The sequence below is a fragment of the Neolamprologus brichardi genome, chromosome 8, assembly GCF_056152115.1.
Source record: "Neolamprologus brichardi isolate AB-2024 chromosome 8, ASM5615211v1, whole genome shotgun sequence".
In the NCBI taxonomy this organism is placed as follows: Eukaryota; Metazoa; Chordata; class Actinopteri; order Cichliformes; family Cichlidae; genus Neolamprologus; species Neolamprologus brichardi.
Genome location: NC_142111.1, coordinates 6,370,408 through 6,391,093, shown reverse-complemented (window position 1 = coordinate 6,391,093; position 20,686 = coordinate 6,370,408). Strand labels below are relative to the sequence as shown.

The 20,686-nt window shown below is 42.1% G+C and overlaps 1 protein-coding gene across 5 annotated transcripts in view; it reads right to left on the bottom strand.

The window, feature by feature from the left end:
* ep300a (EP300 lysine acetyltransferase a) overlaps positions 1-20,686 on the bottom strand; it is a 30,571-nt gene extending 9,885 nt beyond the window's left edge. For 2 of the 5 annotated variants that reach the window (XM_087845335.1, XM_087845337.1), the window contains exons 1-19: positions 20,210-20,686; positions 17,166-17,833; positions 15,881-16,060; positions 14,994-15,312; positions 14,600-14,719; positions 13,964-14,203; positions 13,474-13,579; positions 13,227-13,349; positions 12,665-12,782; positions 12,243-12,384; positions 12,047-12,118; positions 11,587-11,672; positions 11,176-11,325; positions 6,212-6,703; positions 5,371-5,791; positions 5,143-5,261; positions 4,935-4,998; positions 4,594-4,769; positions 2,903-2,991 (exon numbers count right to left, since the gene is read on the bottom strand). In XM_087845335.1, the coding sequence (XP_087701461.1) occupies positions 2,903-2,991; positions 4,594-4,769; positions 4,935-4,998; positions 5,143-5,261; positions 5,371-5,791; positions 6,212-6,703; positions 11,176-11,325; positions 11,587-11,672; positions 12,047-12,118; positions 12,243-12,384; positions 12,665-12,782; positions 13,227-13,349; positions 13,474-13,579; positions 13,964-14,203; positions 14,600-14,719; positions 14,994-15,312; positions 15,881-16,060; positions 17,166-17,833; positions 20,210-20,303 (3,779 nt within the window). In that variant the 5' untranslated portion in view covers positions 20,304-20,686. The remainder of the gene's footprint in view (positions 1-2,902; positions 2,992-4,593; positions 4,770-4,934; positions 4,999-5,142; positions 5,262-5,370; positions 5,792-6,211; positions 6,704-11,175; positions 11,326-11,586; positions 11,673-12,046; positions 12,119-12,242; positions 12,385-12,664; positions 12,783-13,226; positions 13,350-13,473; positions 13,580-13,963; positions 14,204-14,599; positions 14,720-14,993; positions 15,313-15,880; positions 16,061-17,165; positions 17,834-20,209) is intronic. The other 3 variants (XM_087845336.1, XM_087845339.1, XM_087845338.1) reach the window with 2 other exon arrangements.

Below are 20,686 nucleotides of genomic sequence, written 5' to 3'. Positions count from 1 at the left end.
GCAGGGCCAACACACAGAGACAGACAACCATTCGCACTCACTTTCACTCGCACATTCACACCTAGTGGCAATTTGGATTATCCAATTAACCTATCCCCACAAGTTGCATGTCTTTGGAAGGTGGGAGGAAGCCGGAGTACCCGGAGGGAACCCACGCAAACACGGGGAGAACATGCAAACTCCACACAGAAAGACCCCGGCCTGATGGTGGAATTGAACTCAGGACCTTCTTGCTGTGCGGCAACAGTGCTAACCACTGTGCCACCGTGCTGCCAATGATGTTAATTACATTTAACATTATTGATTTACTAGTAACCAATCCACCACAGTTATTTTGAAAAGTCTGTCACTGCCAACTACAAGTAGGCTGGTCCTCAATATCCTTCACAAGTCCCTTGTCCTTTGGTGGAACAGACTTTACTCGACAGTCTCTGACTACAGCCTGTGATGCCAGTTTTGATTGGTTGTGGAGAGCCACCCTAACCAGAACCTGCAGCAGGGTGGAGAGCTATGTCTCGCTACGCTGTAGGGGAAAAAAAAAAAAAAATTCGGCACCTGCAGTCAAAGGTGACAAAGCAGGAGTCCGTCCGCTGGGTAGAGAACTTACTAAGGAAGGCAGATGATTAAGCCTTTGATCATTGTCACAAAATATAAATGATATTTATTTATTAACCATTTTAGGAAGCGAGGGAGTGTTCGTTTGCAGTTGTTCATGGGTTGCCTGCCTCGCTACCACACAGATAAAATCTAGTACTGCGGGAAACACTGGTGTTTAAATCTCCAAAAGTTGATTCAGTTCATCTGGACGTAGCGTTTTGTGTGAGAAACGTTTCGTCACTCATCCAAGTGACTTCTTCAGTCTCAGCTGAGTGCAGGTTTCCCCAACTCTTATAAACAGCACATTTGCATAATGACTGAAACCAGCCCACTGAAGGAACAATGGGCTGGGAGGTCAGTTCCTTAATCATAATTATGCAAATTCTCATGACCATTGATCAACAACCACTGACCAAAACCCACTGATCAAAGACCACTGATCAATGGCCATGAGTCCCATTCACAGAGAGTTGGGGAATGGCTGCAATCACAGCATTGTAAGATGGTGAAAGATGTACCCTTAGGCCCCCTCCTTGATTCAGAGATGGTCTTTCCCTTTTCACGTAAATGGCCTCCTTGACTCCGCGCTCAAACCAGCTTTCCTCCCTGTCCAGGATGTGTACATCCTCATCATTGAAAGAGTGTCCACTGGCCTGTAGCTGTAAATAGACTGCAGAGTCCTGGCCTGACGAGGTGGCTCTTCTGTGTTGTGCCATCCGCTTCGCCAAAGGTTGTTTGGTTTCCCCGATGTATAAATCCTGGCAATCCTCCTGGCACTTAACAGCGTACACTATGTTACTCTGTTTGTGTCAGGGGACCCCAAAACACGCTGGATCGTGTTTTGGGGTTTAAAAATCACAGAGACCCGGTGTTTAGAAAAAAATGTGTTTCAACTGCTCCAATACTCCTGACACATATGGAATCACTACAGGTTTTCACTTGGGCAGTGGTTGTCCTTCTCTCCTGGATCGGCTGGAGCTTTCTTTAGGTGCCTTTCCAGCTTTGACAAAAGTCCAGCTGGGATAACCACATTTACTCAGGGCCTTCTTGATGTGATGTTCTTCTGCCTCCCTGGCTGCTGTGTCAGTGGGGATGGTGTTCGCTCTGTGTTGTAGCGTCCTGATGACACCCAGTTTGTGCTCCAGTGGATGATGAGAGTCAAACCTTAGATACCGATCCATATGTGTAGGTTTACGGTACACGTCAGCTTTTAGATGTCCCCCATTACTGAGGGAAATCTCACAGTCTAAGAAGGCTAACCTGCCACTTTTCATATCCTCCCTGGTGAATTTGATGTGTCGGTCCACCGAGTTAATGTGATCCATGAATTGTGGTACGTCCTGAGATTTGATTCTAACCCAGGTGTCATCCACATATCTGAACCAATGGCTTGGTGGTGTTCCAGGGTAGGATAGCAAAGCCCTCTTTTCCACTTCTTCCATGTACAAATTGGCCACGATGGGTGAAACTGGGGAGCCCATGGCACACCCATGTTTCTGCCTGTAGAACTGACCCTTGTATGTGAAGTAGGTGGAATGAAGACACAGTTCCAAAAGCAAACACACTTGGTCGATGCTGAGAGTGGTCCTGTTGCTGAGGTTGGTGTCATCCTGTAATCTCTTACGGACTACCTCCAACGCTTCCGTGACTGGGATGCAAGTGAAGAGAGATGTAACGTCGTACGAGACCATGGTTTCATCTGCCTCCATAATGACATCTCTCACCTGTGTTCTGGATGTGGTGTTCAGAGCTGCCCACCAGCTTGAGGATCGAAGCCAGAAACTTGGAGATGTTATAGGTGACAGAGTTGATCATCCAGACAATCGGTCTTAAAGGTGCACCCTGCTTATGTATTTTCGGTAAACCATACAGACTTGGTGTAGACTCCCCTGGGTACAGCCTGTGGTATGAGGTCCGGTCAATAGCCTTGTCTGCTTTGCACTGGTGTTTAAATATTCTAAGCTTTCTTTAAATCTCTCTCTCTCACACACACACACACACACACACACATACACACTTCTTAAAGAATGTGATCAGAGGACTGACTGTTAAAATGCCAGTGCATTAGGCACCACATGGAAATATTTAATAAAAAAAAAAAAAAGGAGAACATGAAGTGAAGGGAAGTGTTTAGGGAAACAAAATTAATCAGATAATTATTTGGCATTTACCTCATATTCTCTGAATACTGGCCCACTGCTTAAACTCTTCTTAATGGCTCTCTTCTACAATCCCTTCCTCTTTTACTATCCATTCTTCCTATTACCCTTCATTTCTTTATTGCTCTTCCCTTCTCCCCCCATACCTGTTCTGGTAGCTGAAGTATGCAGCGTCTCGGGGGATAGTGCACAGCTGCTTTCCATAGCAGCACAACGTCTGAGGAGAGAACTCCAGCTGATGGAGAGAAGCAAAGAAAAATGATAAACAACTTGTTAACCTCTTGACCATCAACAACTGAATCTTTAGCCACTCAGCATCATGTGAATGAGGCAAACTCATCAGTGCCCTCTCACTGGTATAGCCTACGATACTTATAAAAGTAATGAAATAAACTCCCGGAGTCTTACTTATATGTCCCTCGACCTGTATGTGGGGAGCTCCATCTAGGCAGCTATTCCATCTATGTCATACGATTAGCATTGAAGCTGCTGGATAGTGCTACTTCAGTCAAGTGCAACGTTAAATTGCACCACACCCCCGCACTCTTGCTGGGACAGCTGCCCGAGTTAACAACCCCACACCACACAACAGTACTATTATCAACTCTAAGCACTTCTTAAAACTGACCTTCAGTTTAATCACACTGTGACAGTGGCAAAGATATATACACAATTTCAAGAAAAATGTTTGTACTTGACTTGAGGAACCAGAAACAAAACCTGAACCTGAAAAAAAAAACTCACAGGAGACAACATTTCCCAAGTTCTGTTTAGGTTTTTATTTTATCTGAGAAAAAAACTTTACTGATTAAGTCAAGTTCTACTTCGATTTGTCACACTGTACTAAACCTTCAGCCAGCTTTTAATAATAGAGGGGCAATCAGTTTTGTTATTTGTCTGCAAAACCAAAAATAGCAGAGTCTAATGAGAGCTGAAATGTGATATCGCAGTGGCATGCTCAAGGCCAATTTTAGCTATGAACCCACTTCACTTGCTTCTGTTTTCAGGTCTGAAACATGGTCAAGGAATTCAAACACACATCTTCAACCTGCGTTTTATAAAACCGTAATAATTTTAGACTCCATGGATTGGTTCACGTGTTGAAACAAAACCTCTATAAAGTATAAAAGTGTAAGACTATATCGGCATCACCCCTTAATATTTAGCCAGATACACTAAGCCCTGGTTTACTTAGACTCTGGTTCAAGTTCATTTGTAAATACTTTGATGAGTTAATTGGCCGGGATAATTTGAACCAATGCAAACGTGCACTCAGGTCTTCACACCGTGTCAGGATTGGGCTTCTTCACCTTTGGTGTTGTTACCAACTTAGCACCTTAACTTGACCAGTGTAAGTGACGTCCTACAATTTGGGAACGAGATATCAATCCAGTGCAATAATAATGCTTTGCTTTTTTTTTTTTTTTTTTAAATCCGCATACATACTGCAAATTTCAGCACAACAGCTCAGATGAAAAAGAGCCATTTAGGAACACTTAGCTAAACTAAATTAGCTTATTAAAATAAGGGTTAGTTTAATAACCAATAGTTGTTTTATTTATTTTTTTAATAATCGTGTGAGCTCTGGGCTGCTATACAAAACATTTGGGACATTTGTCTGTCTATGTAATGCACTTTCACTAGATTTTCTGGCAGATTGCTTGTGTTTCCACTTACATGCACAATACTTGCCGAACATACAAATGACTCTCAAACCATTACCAAACTCTGTTGAACAGCTCTAACCTATGCAGTGCTGTTGCCAATTTAAGAGTGACCTGTACCCACTCCTATTCCACCTCATCCATTCAGCCAGTTATTCCACACTTTGCCTCACCTTCCTCCCACAACAGTAGCCAAGACTCTGCATCACAGGGTCGATCTCCTGTTCAAAAACCTCAGCCAGCTTGGAGCAGTACTTGTAGACTCGTGAGGTTTTGCGATTGTACAGCCAGGCATTGTTGAACATCAGCCAGATGTCTTCCACGTACTGCCAGGGCTCCTGGTACTGACCTAAAACCAACACACGCAAACCATGATGACTTTCCAATCTAGAAATCAAAAAACTTTTACACTTTTAGTCCTCCCTTCTTAACACATCAACTTCTAACACCCCCAAATCCATGCTTTTTTGTTGTGGTCTACTACGTTTCCATAAATACAGCAGCACATACTAACCTGTGTCTAGCTTTCGCTTGATGGTTGATAAGTCCATTGGGTTCTTCACAATGTCAAAGTAATCCTGGAACATCACAATGTCAAAGCAGAGCAGTTAAGCCCTCTACTAAAATTTGTACGAGTTAAAATGCAGATAAAAAGTTCAACTTTTTTGCAAATATGAAACTGAGCAAGTATAAATAATCTAAACCTCAGCAGGGGTACATACAGGTATGCAGAGCAGTTGAGGATCAACAGGCATTCTGAAGGGCAGAGACTCTGGATCTTGTCTGTAGAGAGATTCAAGCGTGGGCATCAGGGCCTGACGAAGCTCCTCCGGTTTGAAGACTGTAAGAATGATGGAGATTAGAGGGCAGAGTGAGATGAAAGGATTAATAAAATATGATTCATTTTCAGCAGGTGTAAAACAGCTGGTAAAAATTTATTTTTGACTTACTCTTCTTTTTCACTGGGGCCTGCGACACGACTGCCTCCGAGTTCTCCTCTTCATCTTTCACCTCTTTCTTCACTTCTTTCTTCACCTCCGGTTTTCTGTCTTCCGTCTTTACTCCTGACCCCTGTGTTGTAGTCGACGTTTCCATAGGAACTCCTTTACCGCCTTCTCCAGAACACTCTTCTTTTTTAAGTTCGGATTTCACAGGTTTTTCCTCCATTTTAAGGTTGCCGAGTTTCCCTCCTTTGGAGCAGCTCCCAGCATCGCTCTCGTCCTCCTCATCCTGATGTTTGACCTCCATCTTCGTGTCCACATTGGTGGCTGAAGTGTCTGACGCCGGTTGCTGGGACGAGGTGTCTAGACTGCTGACAGAAGCTGGGGTCGGGGCCTGACTGTCGGCTGGGAACGAGCCCTTCTGGGATAACTGAAGAGAGATGCACAAATTAAATGCATACAAGTAGTAAATATGCAAGTGATACACGACAGGGGAACATGCAAGTAAAACTGAACAAACTGCTCATAGTTTGGTGTTACATTAACAGAAAGGGCAATGCGACATCGCTTAATCCTTCTGGCAGTTGCTTGGAGCATCAAATCTGTAAAAAAACTTTGATGAACTGTGTAAATTTACCTTTGAGGCAAAGCATGCCCACAGCAAATCACTGATATTATGATGATCTGATTCAGATATTTGTGCTATTATTTATAAAGTATTTTCTCTTTAAAAGTATTTTATTGTTGTCTAAAACTTTTCAAACTTAAAAGACCTGATTTAAAAAATATATTTTTTAAAGTTTCTCATGAATTAAAAATAAATGCCAGTTTTCAAAAAAGGGACACTGACCGGAGTACGTGGCAGCTGACTGCCATGCGGTGTTGAACTGGAGGCCATTCCAGGATGAGATGGAGTGGTTGAACCAGCAGGCCCCATGTGTTGCTGCTGGAGGGGCTTGTTGGAGCCAGGACCCTGACCAAGCTGGTTCTGCTGAGGAGCTGGGGGTGGCACCAAATGTGATGCATTAGGGGTGTGTGGTTGTGGCGTCTGCGACCCAGCAAGCCTGGGGGGCGTCTGGTGGGGAGTAGGTGATCGGCTGTGAGCAGGAGAGGGTGAGCTGCCACGCATGGCCCCCAAATGAGGGTTGGAGTTGGGTTGCTGGTTTGTGTTAGATGGAGTCATTGATGAGGCAGGGGCTCCGACAGCTGAGTTGGGACCTCCACCACCCACGCTTTGAGGCCCCATTGGCCCTACTGGAGGGACCCCACTGGGAGTGCCAGCTGAACCCGGCTGTGCTAGAGGACTCGCAACTGAGAGGGGGGGAGGAGTGCCCATCTGCGTCTGACGACAGAGGTAGAGTTGGTTAAGAGACAGAAAATGTTGTTCTTTGGGTAACCTAAGAATGTATGTAATGAGATCACATCAGGATCCTTTATATTCTATCCATGTTTCTTAACATCACGCTATAGGGAAATTGTAACAATACTGCCCGAGGATGGCAAGAATGAAGAGGTTACTCATCTTCTACGTTTACATTTTACCGCATAAAGTTTTATATTAACCCAGAATATTGCAGTTCTATCTGATGATCCAGGAATTATTGAAGTGTGTTTTCTCTTCTTCAGGTTTAAATTTTAGTTTGCTACATTTTAAATGGGGATGCACCAATCCGGTTTAGATATCTGCCAGTACAGAGTATCAGTGCTTATGTTAGTTTAAAGTTAGTGTGCATAAATTTCACTGTTAGATGTCAGTAGACTGGATTGCAGATTTGAGTTAACACCCCCTCGAATTCAAGTGCACTAGCTACAGTGGCTCCTTCAGGTAAAACATGTTTAAATTAGCCAAGAGATCAAAAACAATAAAAACGCCCGCTCACTATGACTTTACACTCCATGTCTCATTGATGCTGAGATGAATTAATGAGGGTAAGTTGAACTGCTGATAAGCGCTGCTGTTTTAGCATCTGTTAGCTGGCTTTAGATCCACTTCAAAAGACAGTTTCACTAACATTTTTGGAATCAGTTACTTGACAGTCCACATTAGCTGTCACAATGTTAGCTTATAACCAGCTGTCGACATTGTTTAGCTGGCTCCTTGTCAGCTGTTCTGAGATGGGAGGGTCATGTGTCTAATCTGCTGACATTAATTACTGTGACGATATCTGGAATAAATAAGCATGTTTATGCATGTTTTCCTGTGTCAGAGACCTGACTTCAGTTCAGGAGATAAAGCTTAAGATGTTAAGAAAGAAGATAACATTTTGTGAAGATGTCAGTGGCATTCTCTGTCCTTTGTTGGTGAAGGTTATGTCTTACAACTGGAGAAAGCCTATGTATGAAAATACATATCTAGTGTGTTCTCCTTCAGACAAATTTAAATCAGAGGTGGGCGGTATAAACTGTATACGATATATATAAACGATATAAATTTGGCCAACGGTAGAGATTTTGACTATACCATTCTACCACGATAGCGCATGTTGATGGTGTCATCAATCTGCACCTGTTTTGGGTTGAAAGCATTGCAGCGGCTGCAAACAACATCATCTGCAAATTATGCCAACAGTAATAGCAAAGAGACGAAGCACTTTTGGAATATGGGGAAAGCCAAAAACTGCGCTTCCTCCACTTCCATACCATTGATTCATTAATGCTGAATTCTCTCGCAACTGCTCTATTCCCATGTTGTTGCAGTATATTAATGACTATCCTTGTATTGTGGATGGATTATCTCAGTTGTTCTCCTGACTGAAGTTTGGCCCGTGTATAGCATCCTGCCATGCAATTGCATTTGTTCCTAACCACCAGAATCCCTCACGTTAACTTTTATCAAGTGGAAAAGTGTTAGCGTTCATCCTTCAGCTTCACTGTGCTAATATTATGCTAACGTAGCTGTTTTGCTAGCGATCACGTAGCACATCATTATATACCAGCTAGTCCAACTTCAGTAACCCTACAAACGTCACTGCTGTTTAGTTTTCTGTCTTCATTTATGTTGGAAGTGGTAGCAGAGCAGTACGTTTTAATTTTTTCAGAAATCTCTCAGTCAGAACATGCTATATCATGTTTAGGTGGAAACTAGCGAGCTGACTTCCTGCTAACTTCTAACTCCGCTGAATTTAATAAATTCTGTTTTCATGGATGCCTGGATGTTAAACTTAATTGTTACACCTGGTAAAGCTGCAACGCTGATCATTTTATTAAAGATGAAAGAATTTAGACAGTTTTTAACTCTCAGTGATGCCGCAGTGGGACCTGAAGCAGACGGAGTTTTGGACCCAGATTACTTCGAAAGGCTCCTGACTACGGCAGCCGTAATGCTCCGGCAATCCATCAAGCGGTGCGCCTTCATAGCTTACCAAAGTTGTACTAAAACATTTTTTGACAGATTTCTGCACGCTGTGTACCACATAAAATCAGTTTGAGGTCAGTAAGCACAACCAGAATTCACACATAAGGCGCACTGTCGATTTTTGAGAAAATTAAAGGATTTTAAGTGTGCCTTATAGCATGTAAAATACGTTATACAGAAGAAAAGAATATATCATGATATATATCGTGATATATATCGTTACCACACATGCTTCAAACTATACCGTGATATGGATTTTAGGCCATATCGTCCAGCCCTAATTTAAATGCCCCTCCGACATGACTTGTTCTTGTACTACTTGTTCTTTTCTCATCTACCTTTGACATACTACGTATGTGGCTGGTCTTTAGCCAATTGTGACATATGATTAGTCGGAAGCGAGATGTCCTTCTAGTCACTGCATTCAAATATGGTAGGGAAATATGACGGCTTCTACAAACCAGTGGCCACTCCTATGTATTTTTTAATGCATTAATATATAGTTTACAAAAATCAATTAGTTGTAAGACATAATTACACATTAATTAATGTATATTTAGATTACTCGTTTTCCCACTAGCATCTACTTGAATCGGGTCGGCTTGACGCAACTCGAGGCAGCACGACTCGTTTTCCATAACATTCAAGTACCACCAAATGCGTGTAGGGTCATTTAGGAACATGGTCAAATGTCCTGTGCTGTCATTTATATGCAACACAAACACCAAAACAAAGGTGGATGTAATGGCAATGGTATACCTGCTCTTGGTTTGTGACTTTTCGTCAGACTCAGGGACAACAGTGTTGTTTCTGTGCAGCCATTTCCCTCCATGCCAGTTTTCAAAATTGGCAGTTTTCATTTTAATAAAGGAGACGCTCTCACGACTCATCGAGTGTCACTGACTAGTCAATCGGTAGTATGCAGTCTGTTGCCATGACATTTTTGGTTTGCCTTGGAACCCACAGTCGAGTAGCTACTAAAAAGTACCTGGTACCAGGTACTATGACCTAATGGAAAACCCTAAAAACCATGTTGAGGCGTGCCAAGCTGACCCGAGTTCTAGTTACAGAAGTTTCAGAGGTATATCCCTCAAAACTAAATGCAAGAAAGTTGCATAAAATAGTTTTCAACCATAGGAAATTTGAGTGTCTTCATAGTTTCACCTTTAAGATGCACTAGTTTTTGTAAACTGCAGGAAAAACAAAATTAAATACTGTTGTGCACAATTGCCAAAAAAAACCCAAACAAACAAAAAAAAACAAAACATGTGCATCAAATTAACTATTTCCAATAGTGCAATTTAATTTATATGCATTCCAGAAACTACACATAAAGACATAAAGTAAAAACACCAGTAAACTTTTGAAAGGCCCTGTAGAGTAAAGACTACGTTTCCTATGAAAAATGACGTCACTTCCAGTTTTTGCAAGTAATGGCGGACATGCGATAGTTCGCACTGACGTTTAGTCCAACGTAGGAAGTGCTATGAACAGATGTTCAGATCGGCAAAGCGTGTTTCTGGATTATAATGTTTTTGTCGTTGCCAGCGCTTTTTACGTGATTTTTGCAAAGCCATTTGTGGAAGGAAACCATGACCTGGGACAATCTGAATGCATGTTATGTAAGTACAACTCATCCAGTTTCATATGCAAAAAAAAAAAAACCCAAAAAACATTATTGCGCTAGCTTATGTGGTTTCAATTCTACTGGGATTTAAAAATAGTGCCTGCTCCGGTGGGCTTAAAAATTACACTTTCACCTCAACGTGAACATCATTAGGTTACTTTATACTGTTGTTATTTACACTCGCACTAGTTTCGCCTTCCCTTGACTCACAGCAAGTGCACACACATATACACACCTCTCATGTAGAGTGGAGCTAGCAAGAGACAATTGAAGTCAATATTAATCAAATTGGCGACAACACTTTTATTACTCTAAGTACAGCAAAAGCTTCCCAACAACCAAGAGAGAAATAAACACAGACGCAGGGAAAGGATTGTTGGAGCTTTTCAATCATGTCAACTCACTTGACCACAGTGTGTGGTTGAGTAAAATGTACAGGCCTCTTCCTGTTAGCTTCCTCTAAGCTATATGTACTTCTACTGGTATATGACAGAATAACACAGAACAACATAGAAATGAACCAAGTTACAACTGGAAATATATCTGATCCAAAGGGTTGGTGCATCCCTAGATTTACATGTATAACTAATGGTTAGTGTAGTGTGTACTTACAGAACACGATGACCTGCACAGTACTCTTTACAATTCTCCTCCTCACACCCAACACATTAACAACAGAGTTTATATTTGAGTTGGAGGGGGAAAAATGAAAGAGAAAAGAAAAGAAGAAAGGAAGGACTATTTAGGTCCTTATTAAAGACCTAAATATGAATTGCTACAGGTACAATCAGGGTTTCTAAGCAACATCAAAAAGAAGTGCGAGCCCTCTTACCTGCACCATACCTCCTGGTCCCCCAGGTGGTGTCATCCCAGACTGAGCTCCAACTCCAGGTCCTGAGCCAGGAAACTGTCCCTGGGACATATACGGGGCTGGCAGCTGGTTAACATTGGGCTGCCCCACCCTGGGTCCAACCATTCCCATCTGAAGTTTAAAAAAAAAAAAATTAAAAAAAAAAAAAAAAAGAGCACTGGTCTTCAAAAAAAACCAAACAACTTTATATTTTCTTAGAAGTTTGTTATAAAATAAAAAAAAATTAACAGCTACTCATTTTATTTGCCCCACTCTTTAAACTGTGTTCTTCTACAATAACATTATCATGAAAGTATTCAGTCAGGGAATTCTTTATTGTGTGGCAAAAACAATAAATAAATAAATAATATCTGAAACACTGTGTGTACTCACCTGGTTGCCAGATGGTCCCAAGGGTAGAGGAGGTGTTGACCTCTGGCCCATAGACTGTATTCCCATTTGGTTAAACTGATTCATACCTGACAAAACACAGAATTTATGATATACAACATAAACATATTTTACATGGATTTTATTTTTCAAAGTAATCAACACTCGGGGGGGGGGGGGGGGGGGGGGGGGGGGCTGTGTCAAGATGAGGGCAAAGACACTCAACTCTAAAGCCTTCGTCATCAGAGTGAGCACGACAGCAGATATTAGAGACGCGCAGCTACTCCAGCTGTCTATGTCCACAGCGGAGATTAATCACGGCATTACACTCAGCCCATTTGGCTCCAAGTTAACATTTGGTAAAACATAAATAAAAAAATAAATAAATGAATAAAAAAATAAAAATCAGTGTAAGCTTCAATTCCACCATAAAATGATGTGCCTGCAACTACAGATGTTTTACCTGGGCCTTGCGTTCTGTTCATCTGATTTGGTCCTGCTGGTCGCACCATTACTGGGTCAGTTAGGGGACCATCTGTAAAGATAGGGCAGGAGAAGGAGGAAGTTAAACTGCTATGTGTTCACCAAGCATGAGCAGAAGACTTTGAACAAACACTAAAACATTTCATTTCTTCCCTGCCCCCAACAGGTTCACTCACTTGGAGGCAGCCCAGTAGGGGGCTGTCCCATGCCAGCAGGTCCAATGTTCACACCTTGCTTCTGTAGTCGGGTCCTCCTCTTCTCTTCCAATTCCTTCTGGATCTTGTAGATCTTCTCTGCCAGCAAATGATAATACTCAGCCTGTCAAAAGAGAACAAGAGAGTAAGGACATTAGAAAACAAGAATTTGAACACAGAAAGGACACAAAAATAAAGTATTTTGAAAATTATACAAGTATTTTGAAACTCAAGTAATACCAAATCTGTGGCTCTCTTTCATCTTGGGGAAAAAGACAAGTTAAAAAAAGACAAGGGTTCACCTGCTGCTATAAATTTAATGAACAAGTAATGACAGCACAATGACTGACATAGATACTGAAACACCGACACCACTGATTTCTCAAGTGGAAAGAGCAACTTACTCTGCTGTTAGCCGATTCATACATGTCACCCTCAACTTTTCGGGCATAAGCCACCAGGTTCTCCATTCGACGGTCCTTGAGGGCAGCGGGATCTGGAGTCGGAAAGATGGCCTGGACACTGTGGAGGGACAAGTAAAGAGGAGGACAGAAAACAGGATGAAGGAAAAAATGGTGGAAATTGTGTAGTTTTTAACTACAGCGCGGACAGAGGTATGTGTCTGAGATGAACATGACATGGATATCCAGTCTCGATGGCATCATTCAGATCCCAGAAAAAAAGGAAGAAAAAAAAACTTGATGAAACCAAGCAGATAACCCTCCATCTATTTCTGAAACATTCACCATATTTAATATGATAATCCACCAGTATGTTTTCTATTTATGACTACAGAAATACACGACACCTAAATTTTTATATCCAGGCAGATGAATGGAACTTAAAAAAAAAAAAAACAAGCCCCCCCCCCCTTTTTTTTTATGTATTCGCACAGCAATGCTAATTGCGATCCTATGTGCAGTCCAAAACTAAATAAATAATGCAGCTTTTCTCTTTAATACTTACAGCTTGTGTACCAAATGATTTCGTAGATCCTGTGTGATGTCCTCATGCCAGCTTTTCCTCATGCCTGTGGCGGAGGGAGGGGCTGCTGTGGGCATGGAACCGACCCCACCAGCATCATTCAGGCTAGAAAAGACCGAGTGAATCCTTTAAATGGCTTCGTAAAATAAATGTCCTAAACTCATGTAGAACTGACCAAATCTTTAAAAAAATAAATACAATACAATACAGCTTTTGTGTTTGTTCTTACCCCTGGTTGTTCATATTAAGATGCATCATTGTATCTTGCAGCAGACTAGCTTGCTGGCTCTGAGGGGAAGCACCCACACCTCCATTCACTCCCATAGGATTCACACCTACACAGCATAGAAAAGAAAGGAAATTATATATGTTTATTCTCAGTGTCATCCTAACAATAGGACACAATGGACAAGCTTTTGCCTGGACATGTTTTTCAACATGTCCAGGGGTTAGGATTAGCTACATAGCATGGAACATATTCTTGAGATGATTATTTTTAATGGAGACATCTGACAGACAATTTTATATAGCTATCTTCATAGCTCCCACCAGCGATAAACAGCTTTTGAAAAGCCACTTTAAGTATACAATTCACTCATTCTGAAAGCTGAAGGTCCTAACCGCTTGCGGGCATTGAAAAAAAGAAATGCTTAGCATTAAGCTGTAAAAGAGCAGACAATTCAGACAATGTCTTTTTACTGAAAATAAACTAAACTCACCCATTGGGTTCAGAGGCCTGACACCAGCCTGCCCTTGAAGGCCTTGGTTGGGCATGTTAGGCTGGGAAGTCTGAGCCTGGATTTGGTTCCCTTGGTAGGTGAGGCCCAGAGCAGCATAGGCCCTTTCTATAGAGCTGGGATCAATCTGGCTCGGCTGATTGAGATTAGGAGCACTTGGTTGGCTACCAGGGATTGTACCAAGTGAGCTGCCTAGTCCTGTAGCAGCCCCTGCAAGTAGAGCTGTAAGAACACAAAAAGCAAAAGTTATGGATAAATAAAATCAGCTTAGAATTTAAAAAAAAAAAAAAATCATTTACTGAATACTTAAACAAAATTCAGCAAAAATTATTCTATTTTTGTGCTATAATATAATACTGACTAGTATATTCAAAACAACGCTGTCATTTCAAACCCAGTACAAAATCATACTTACATTATCAGCATTAGAACGTTAACCCCTAATTTCCTTCGGGATTAATAAAGTATTCTGATTCTTAACATCAGACTTTGTCATTATTAATATATTTACACAATATAAATGTGTAAATATATTGATAATGATAACAGCACAGTATCTAAAAAATTTATCCAATGGTATGAAGGAAGGTATATTCTTTTGTTTGGTCGGATACAGACACTCACACTGCGTGTTCCTCTTGTCCCCGGCATTCTTCAGCGGCAGGCAGACAGGACAATCATGTCGCGTGCAATTCTTCCAGTGGGAGATGATCTGCCTCGATGATGCACAGTGAGCAACTGTTGGTCAATGAGGCAAAACAGATATGGAATCAGGAGTTGGGAAATGGATGTGTATTAGAGAAGGAGGGGGGAGGGGGGCTGGGGTTTTTTTCTTAAGTACTACTCTCAAAAATCAGGTAGCATAATAAAATTAAGCTTCATGTGCTTAAGCACTAAACCATTTTAATAGGTGAGATATATTTTCATTACGAGGAACGTTGCCAGCTTGACAGCTACAGAGGGGATTATTTTATCCAGTGTTACCAGGAGGATGCAGCATCCTTCTACTTACCCTGACAGGACTTCCCAGCCTGGCAGTGAGTCATATGGTTGAGGACATTCTTCATAGTCCGGCAGTGGGGCAGGTTGCACTGCCAGACTTCACCATTGGCCTGCTCCCGCCGCTGGCACTTGTGTGCATGTAGCAGGAGTACCAGTTGCTGCTGGATTAGCTTGCGTTTTTCAGGGTCGGCTGTGGGCGGTGCTCCAGCTGCAGCGGATGCTGCAGAAACCTGGGTACCAACTGCTTGAGCGCCCGGCACCATCCCGGGGGCTCCTCCCACAGGTGCACCTGTGGGACCACCCACACCTGTCTGTGACTGCTGCGTGCCCTGGAAAGAAAGTGGGCGACAACAAGACAAGGTGAGACGGAGGAAATAAGAGAAAAGAAACAGAATAAAGAGAAGGCAGAAGATTAGAGGGAGCAGAAATGGAAGAGGAGGTGGAGGATGAAAATAAAAGGATGGTGTTTACAGCAATACTAGAGTACTGAGTGCTCAAGTCAAATGACAGGACATGAAGAGGTAATGCAGCAGGAAGAGGTAATCTAGTTTCTGATTGTGTTGGGAGATTAAATGATAGATTTGACAGATATCTGTATTGTCTGACTCTTTCACATCAATTTTTGCTAAACGCTCACAACCAGTATGATGGAGAACTAAAATATTTTAAACATGCAAGTTGTTTGTTTTGTTGTTTTTTTTTTAAATGAAGATCTTCTGATTCACTGATACAATTTGATAAAAATAAAATAACAGAAAACATTTTCATCATTACTGGCTATCAACCAGCATCAGTATCTGGTACTGTCCTAGAGTTTATAGTAATCTACTAATTCATAACACGGATCAGAATACAACTTATTTATTGAAAACATTCTCTTGATCATCTCTTCCTTACCATGGCGCCCATTCCTTGCATGGGCTGGTTCTTCTTGTCCACATTGAACTGGGCCATGCTATTAGCCATGGAACCTTTGTTCTGGAGCTGAGGGCCCAGCCCTGCGCCTCCCAGACCTTGATTTCCTTGACTTCCATATGGGCCTCCAAAGGGCCCCCCTGGATTCCCCATCATCCCCATCTAGCAAATGAAAATACAAGTTATTTTAATTTTTGTCAATAATGAAGACAAGGATAAAACAAGACTTAAAATAATTCTATGCCTTCTTTTTGTTAAACTGCTTGTCACTGATATGAGGATGACTTGAGCATCTGAGCTCTAAACATGCCAGCACGTTGTGCTCTTATTTTACCAAATAATCTTGTAGTGTAATCAAGTCTCAAGAACCCAAGTCTCAGTTGTTAAATAAACTGGATTTGTGGATATTTCCTCAAACCATGAACTTCATAAGACCGAAAGTTAAAAAGGAGCAACTAAGTCAATGAAATCTCACAGTAGTTGAGATAGAACATGTTTTAACCACATCATTAGAATACAACCTGAAACAAACGAAAACAGCAATTCACAGTAGGAGAGAATGCAACAGCAATTCTGATGCAATTCTCTTTTCTCCCTCCACACTGAGGAGGCCAACACAAGCTCAGAGTTTTTTCTTTAACCTATTCCTAACCAGGAATCCCACTCATTGCATTTGATTGGGTAAAAAACAACCATCAGTAGCTCTACCACAGTGAATCGTCTTCATCACCAGTACCTGCAGCTACAACATTTTACCATCACTCCTGTGGGACTGTCAATCACACAGATGGACTCCAAAAAAACAAACCCAAGTGCACTACTTGCGTTTGTTAAAATAAACAAATACAACCATGAACCTTTAACCATCTGAGAACAAACTGAAGTCCGCAGCAAAGAATAAGAAATTCTAAGAAATAAAAACAGGATTTGAGAATTTCTTGTGCACCTAAACATTATGTCTTAACTCTAAGTGTCTCCAAATAGAACTTTGTTAACAATGAAAAAACGTGAGAACACCTTTCATAATTATACATCTATGCCTGCTTAAATTCTTAGGTTTTGAAATTGTAAGGCTGAAGAAAATTCAGTCTCATTTAGAAAATTACCTCACAGATGAACAAATTACTATTAAGGCAAATAAGAGTAAGTGTGTGCAAGGCTTAATTTCCACTATTTTGCATTTGCAAGCGTCTTGCAAATATAGATTTTTTTTTTCCTTTAAAAAAAAAAAAAAAATCTATAAGTCTGCAACTGAAGCACTGCCTACCTTGTTCATTGCTCCAGGCTGCTGGCCTCTTATCCCAGCCTGGCCCCCAGCTCCCGGCTGCTGTAGGGTCTCAGCCAAAAGGTTGCTGCCACCGACCATCCCCTGATTGCCGAAACCCATCCTTGGAGAGCCATTAATCACCTGGTTCCCAATCATGCCTGGCTGCTGCTGTCCATTACTGCCTTTCTGCTGTGCTCCCATCATGGTCCTGATCATTCCACCTGCAGCACTCTGCTGCTGCATCATGTTGGCCTGCTGCTGAGGGGAAAGGTGTTGTCCTTGGCCCATCATCTGCTGAGGCCCCTGACCAGGGGACGCCTTCATGTTCGCTAAGTGCTGCCCCATGGCAGCGGGGCCTCCTGGGCTACCCATGGCTCCTTGGTGCCCCGGCTGAGTTGAGGGTGTTGCCCCTGCACGCAAAAGCTCTGACAGCTGTTTATGCTTGGCCACTGCATCCTGCCCTCCACCAACTCCCCCAGGACCATGACCAAGCCCAAGACCCAATCCTCCTGCCCCTCCACCACCGCCTCCAGGACCCAACAATGCCGGTCCTCCTCCTAGAGTGGTGTGCAGCTGGTTAGGGTCCCCGCCATTGACCAGACCTGGTTCATTGGAGCTGATGAGCTCATCTGGGAGGTCGTGCTCCAATTCAAAAAGAGATCCGAAATCTGAAATGAAGAAAGGCAAGTTCAGGAAGGCAAAAAAAGCAGAGAAAGAGCGAGGAGGAGGACAACAGGGACCACAGCTATGTTAAGCTGGTATAATCCATCATATTTAAGCATGACCAAGTGAAAATGTGATCACTTGCTTGACATCAAAAATTGATGAAAGCTGATCATGCATGACCAGTTTTCTCACATCAGAAATTTAAAACATACTATCCAATGCAACAACACTGAGCACCGAACCAGTAAATGATTTAGAGATGGGCAACATGACAAACTTATATGATGAATAAAATAAAAACAGTGTTGTCCAAGCATTTTTCCCTCCATATGACATGACCAAAAGTGTGATCAGCTGTGACACGAGTAGGACGATATTCATTTGACACACTATGCATCTTGTGAGTCTAACACATTTTGTAAAAGAGAAAATGGCATGACAAAGTATAGCAGCTAACCAACAATGACCAACAATGCTGAATGAAGCAAAGTGAGGGACAATAATAACCACCACTTCTAGTCAAGAGAGAGAAAAAAAATCTGTAGTATCTACTGTACTATCTACTATCTGCAGAGACAGATAAGTTTTTAGTGGCAGGCTTTGTATCCAAGCAAAAACAGTAAACCAACAGTGTGATGTGTGATTTAAAACTAATCTTACTACCCAAGTTTAAAGAAAGAGTCTCTGATCAGTAAAGACATTCAAAGTGTTGCACAGACAGGCTGACAAATGGACTATTTCATCGAAGTAAGGCCACAAAAATTGGTAACACAGGGACAGGGGATAAATTCTTTCTAGTGCGAACAGCAATCCAAGCTTTAGCAGGCTATATTCCGTTCAGTCAAACACAATTTTTATGCTACACATTACCAAGTAATGTGTAACATACACATTACAATCAGTTAGGTATCTGACACATTACAAAGAAATGTGGCAGTCAGCAATTAAACATAACTAAGTTAAACATAAATTCACTGCAGCTCACAAACATTTGAAACATGCTTTTATTCTGTCCACACTTAACTTTTTCCCCTCAGGAAGCAGAAGTATTAGACAAATAATTACTTAACCCTTATTTAAAATACAAATGCAACGGGTTCACTGGTTCAGTGCTATAACATTTGAGTAACAGGTTTTTTTTTTTGTTTGTTTGTTTTAAGTATTGCATTGCTGTAAATGTTAAAGTTTGGGTTTTGGGAGCTATCTGAACTAACTAAGGTATTTAGGTAGCACCTTTACTATTTCTTGTTGTTTTGTAGACCAAATGCTTTTTCAAATAGACCTACCATCCATGAAAATAATCTGCAGTTCAATTAATGCTACGATTTAAAGACAACTGGAGACATCAACGGGAAGCATCTTTCGGCAACAACCACACTTCATGGCAGTGACACGAAGAATAATTTTGAGTGTAGTTAATTACATCCTCAGATCGTGTTTATCTTTTGGCAGTAATGCGTCTGTCATCGATATATACTTTGCAAGGTGACGGAAATGTGTGCAGTGCCTGACTAATTTAACTGTAATGGTATCTCTTATTGCCGAGCAGGCGGGCAGAGACGCAGCTGGCTTTGGTGTAACGACTGAGTGAATGTCTAAGTGATGAAATCTGGGTGAATATTTCGTGCGTGTAGTAGTATTCGGTCACTAACTGGGCTTTCTGGTTAGCAGCTCGGTGGTTAGGCATGGCGCTGTGTCCATGCTCCACCGTTTCGTTCTCGGGCCACTATTCCAGCTGCTGCCACACGCCATCCACACACACACGCAGAAAAAAAAACGTACCAACAATGGCAGTTTGAGCTTAACAATCAGTCGGACCCGTGGGCCTAAATTTAGCTCTCACCAGGCTAGCAGCACCACCGTCTGCAACCTCTGTCTTCGCTAACATCATTAACGATGGCTTACGGCAGTTAAGAAAGGGTCCGAGTTATGATGGGGCAAAACAAGGTTGTTTTAAACCCTAGCAGCCTAAAAACTCGAGTACAGAATAGCAGTACGTATACATGGCTGTCAATTTAAGACAACTCTATGACACCAAGAAACTTCATCGTAAGTTTGACTGGCAATGGGGTTACAAACAGCCCGGCTAAAGTAGTCATTAGACACGGGACCGTCAGGACAGGATCCGCGTTCGAGTGGACTAGCCTAGCGCTAGCTGAATGGCTAGTAGCTACCTCCGGCTAAAATGGCTGTTAGCATGCGAGCTAGACGGGGAGCGTTTCTTCACGTACTACTAGCACGCTAACATTAGCAAGCTACGACAAAAACAGAAGCGTAATCCCGCGTTTCCCTCCTCTTTTAAGTAACCACGAGCCGTTCAAAAACAAAAAACTCAACGAATAACACCAAACCAAATTACAACCTGAGCCAGTACTTACCGTTTCCATCGCTGGCGGACGCGGAAAGTGCCGGAGAGGAGAGTTTAGGCCTCTTGGCTGAAGGCGGGCCAGAGTCCAGAACGTTCTCGGCCATATTTTTTCGAAATAAAAATATATAAAGTATCCACAATTGCAGTCGTTTTCACACCTTTAGAACCTCATTCCTTTCCGTTTCCAATATTGCGACTTTTCCCCCTCCTTTTGGGGGACTAAGAGGGGGAAAGTCACGGGTACGAATTACTCCTCTTTCCCTGGGTTCGCCTCTCGATTTCAGCCTCGGCGTATATCAACCCCCCTCCCTCCCTCGTCAGATTTTTTGTTCTTTATAAATTTCTGCCAGCGGAGGAGGAGGGGGTCCGTGAAAGTAGAGGGAGACACACGCATCGGCTTCCCTCTAAACTTACAGAGCCTCTTCCGATGTAAATAAACTATCCCCTGCTACCTCTCCCATGATCGCATCCGTCATTTCAGCTTCCT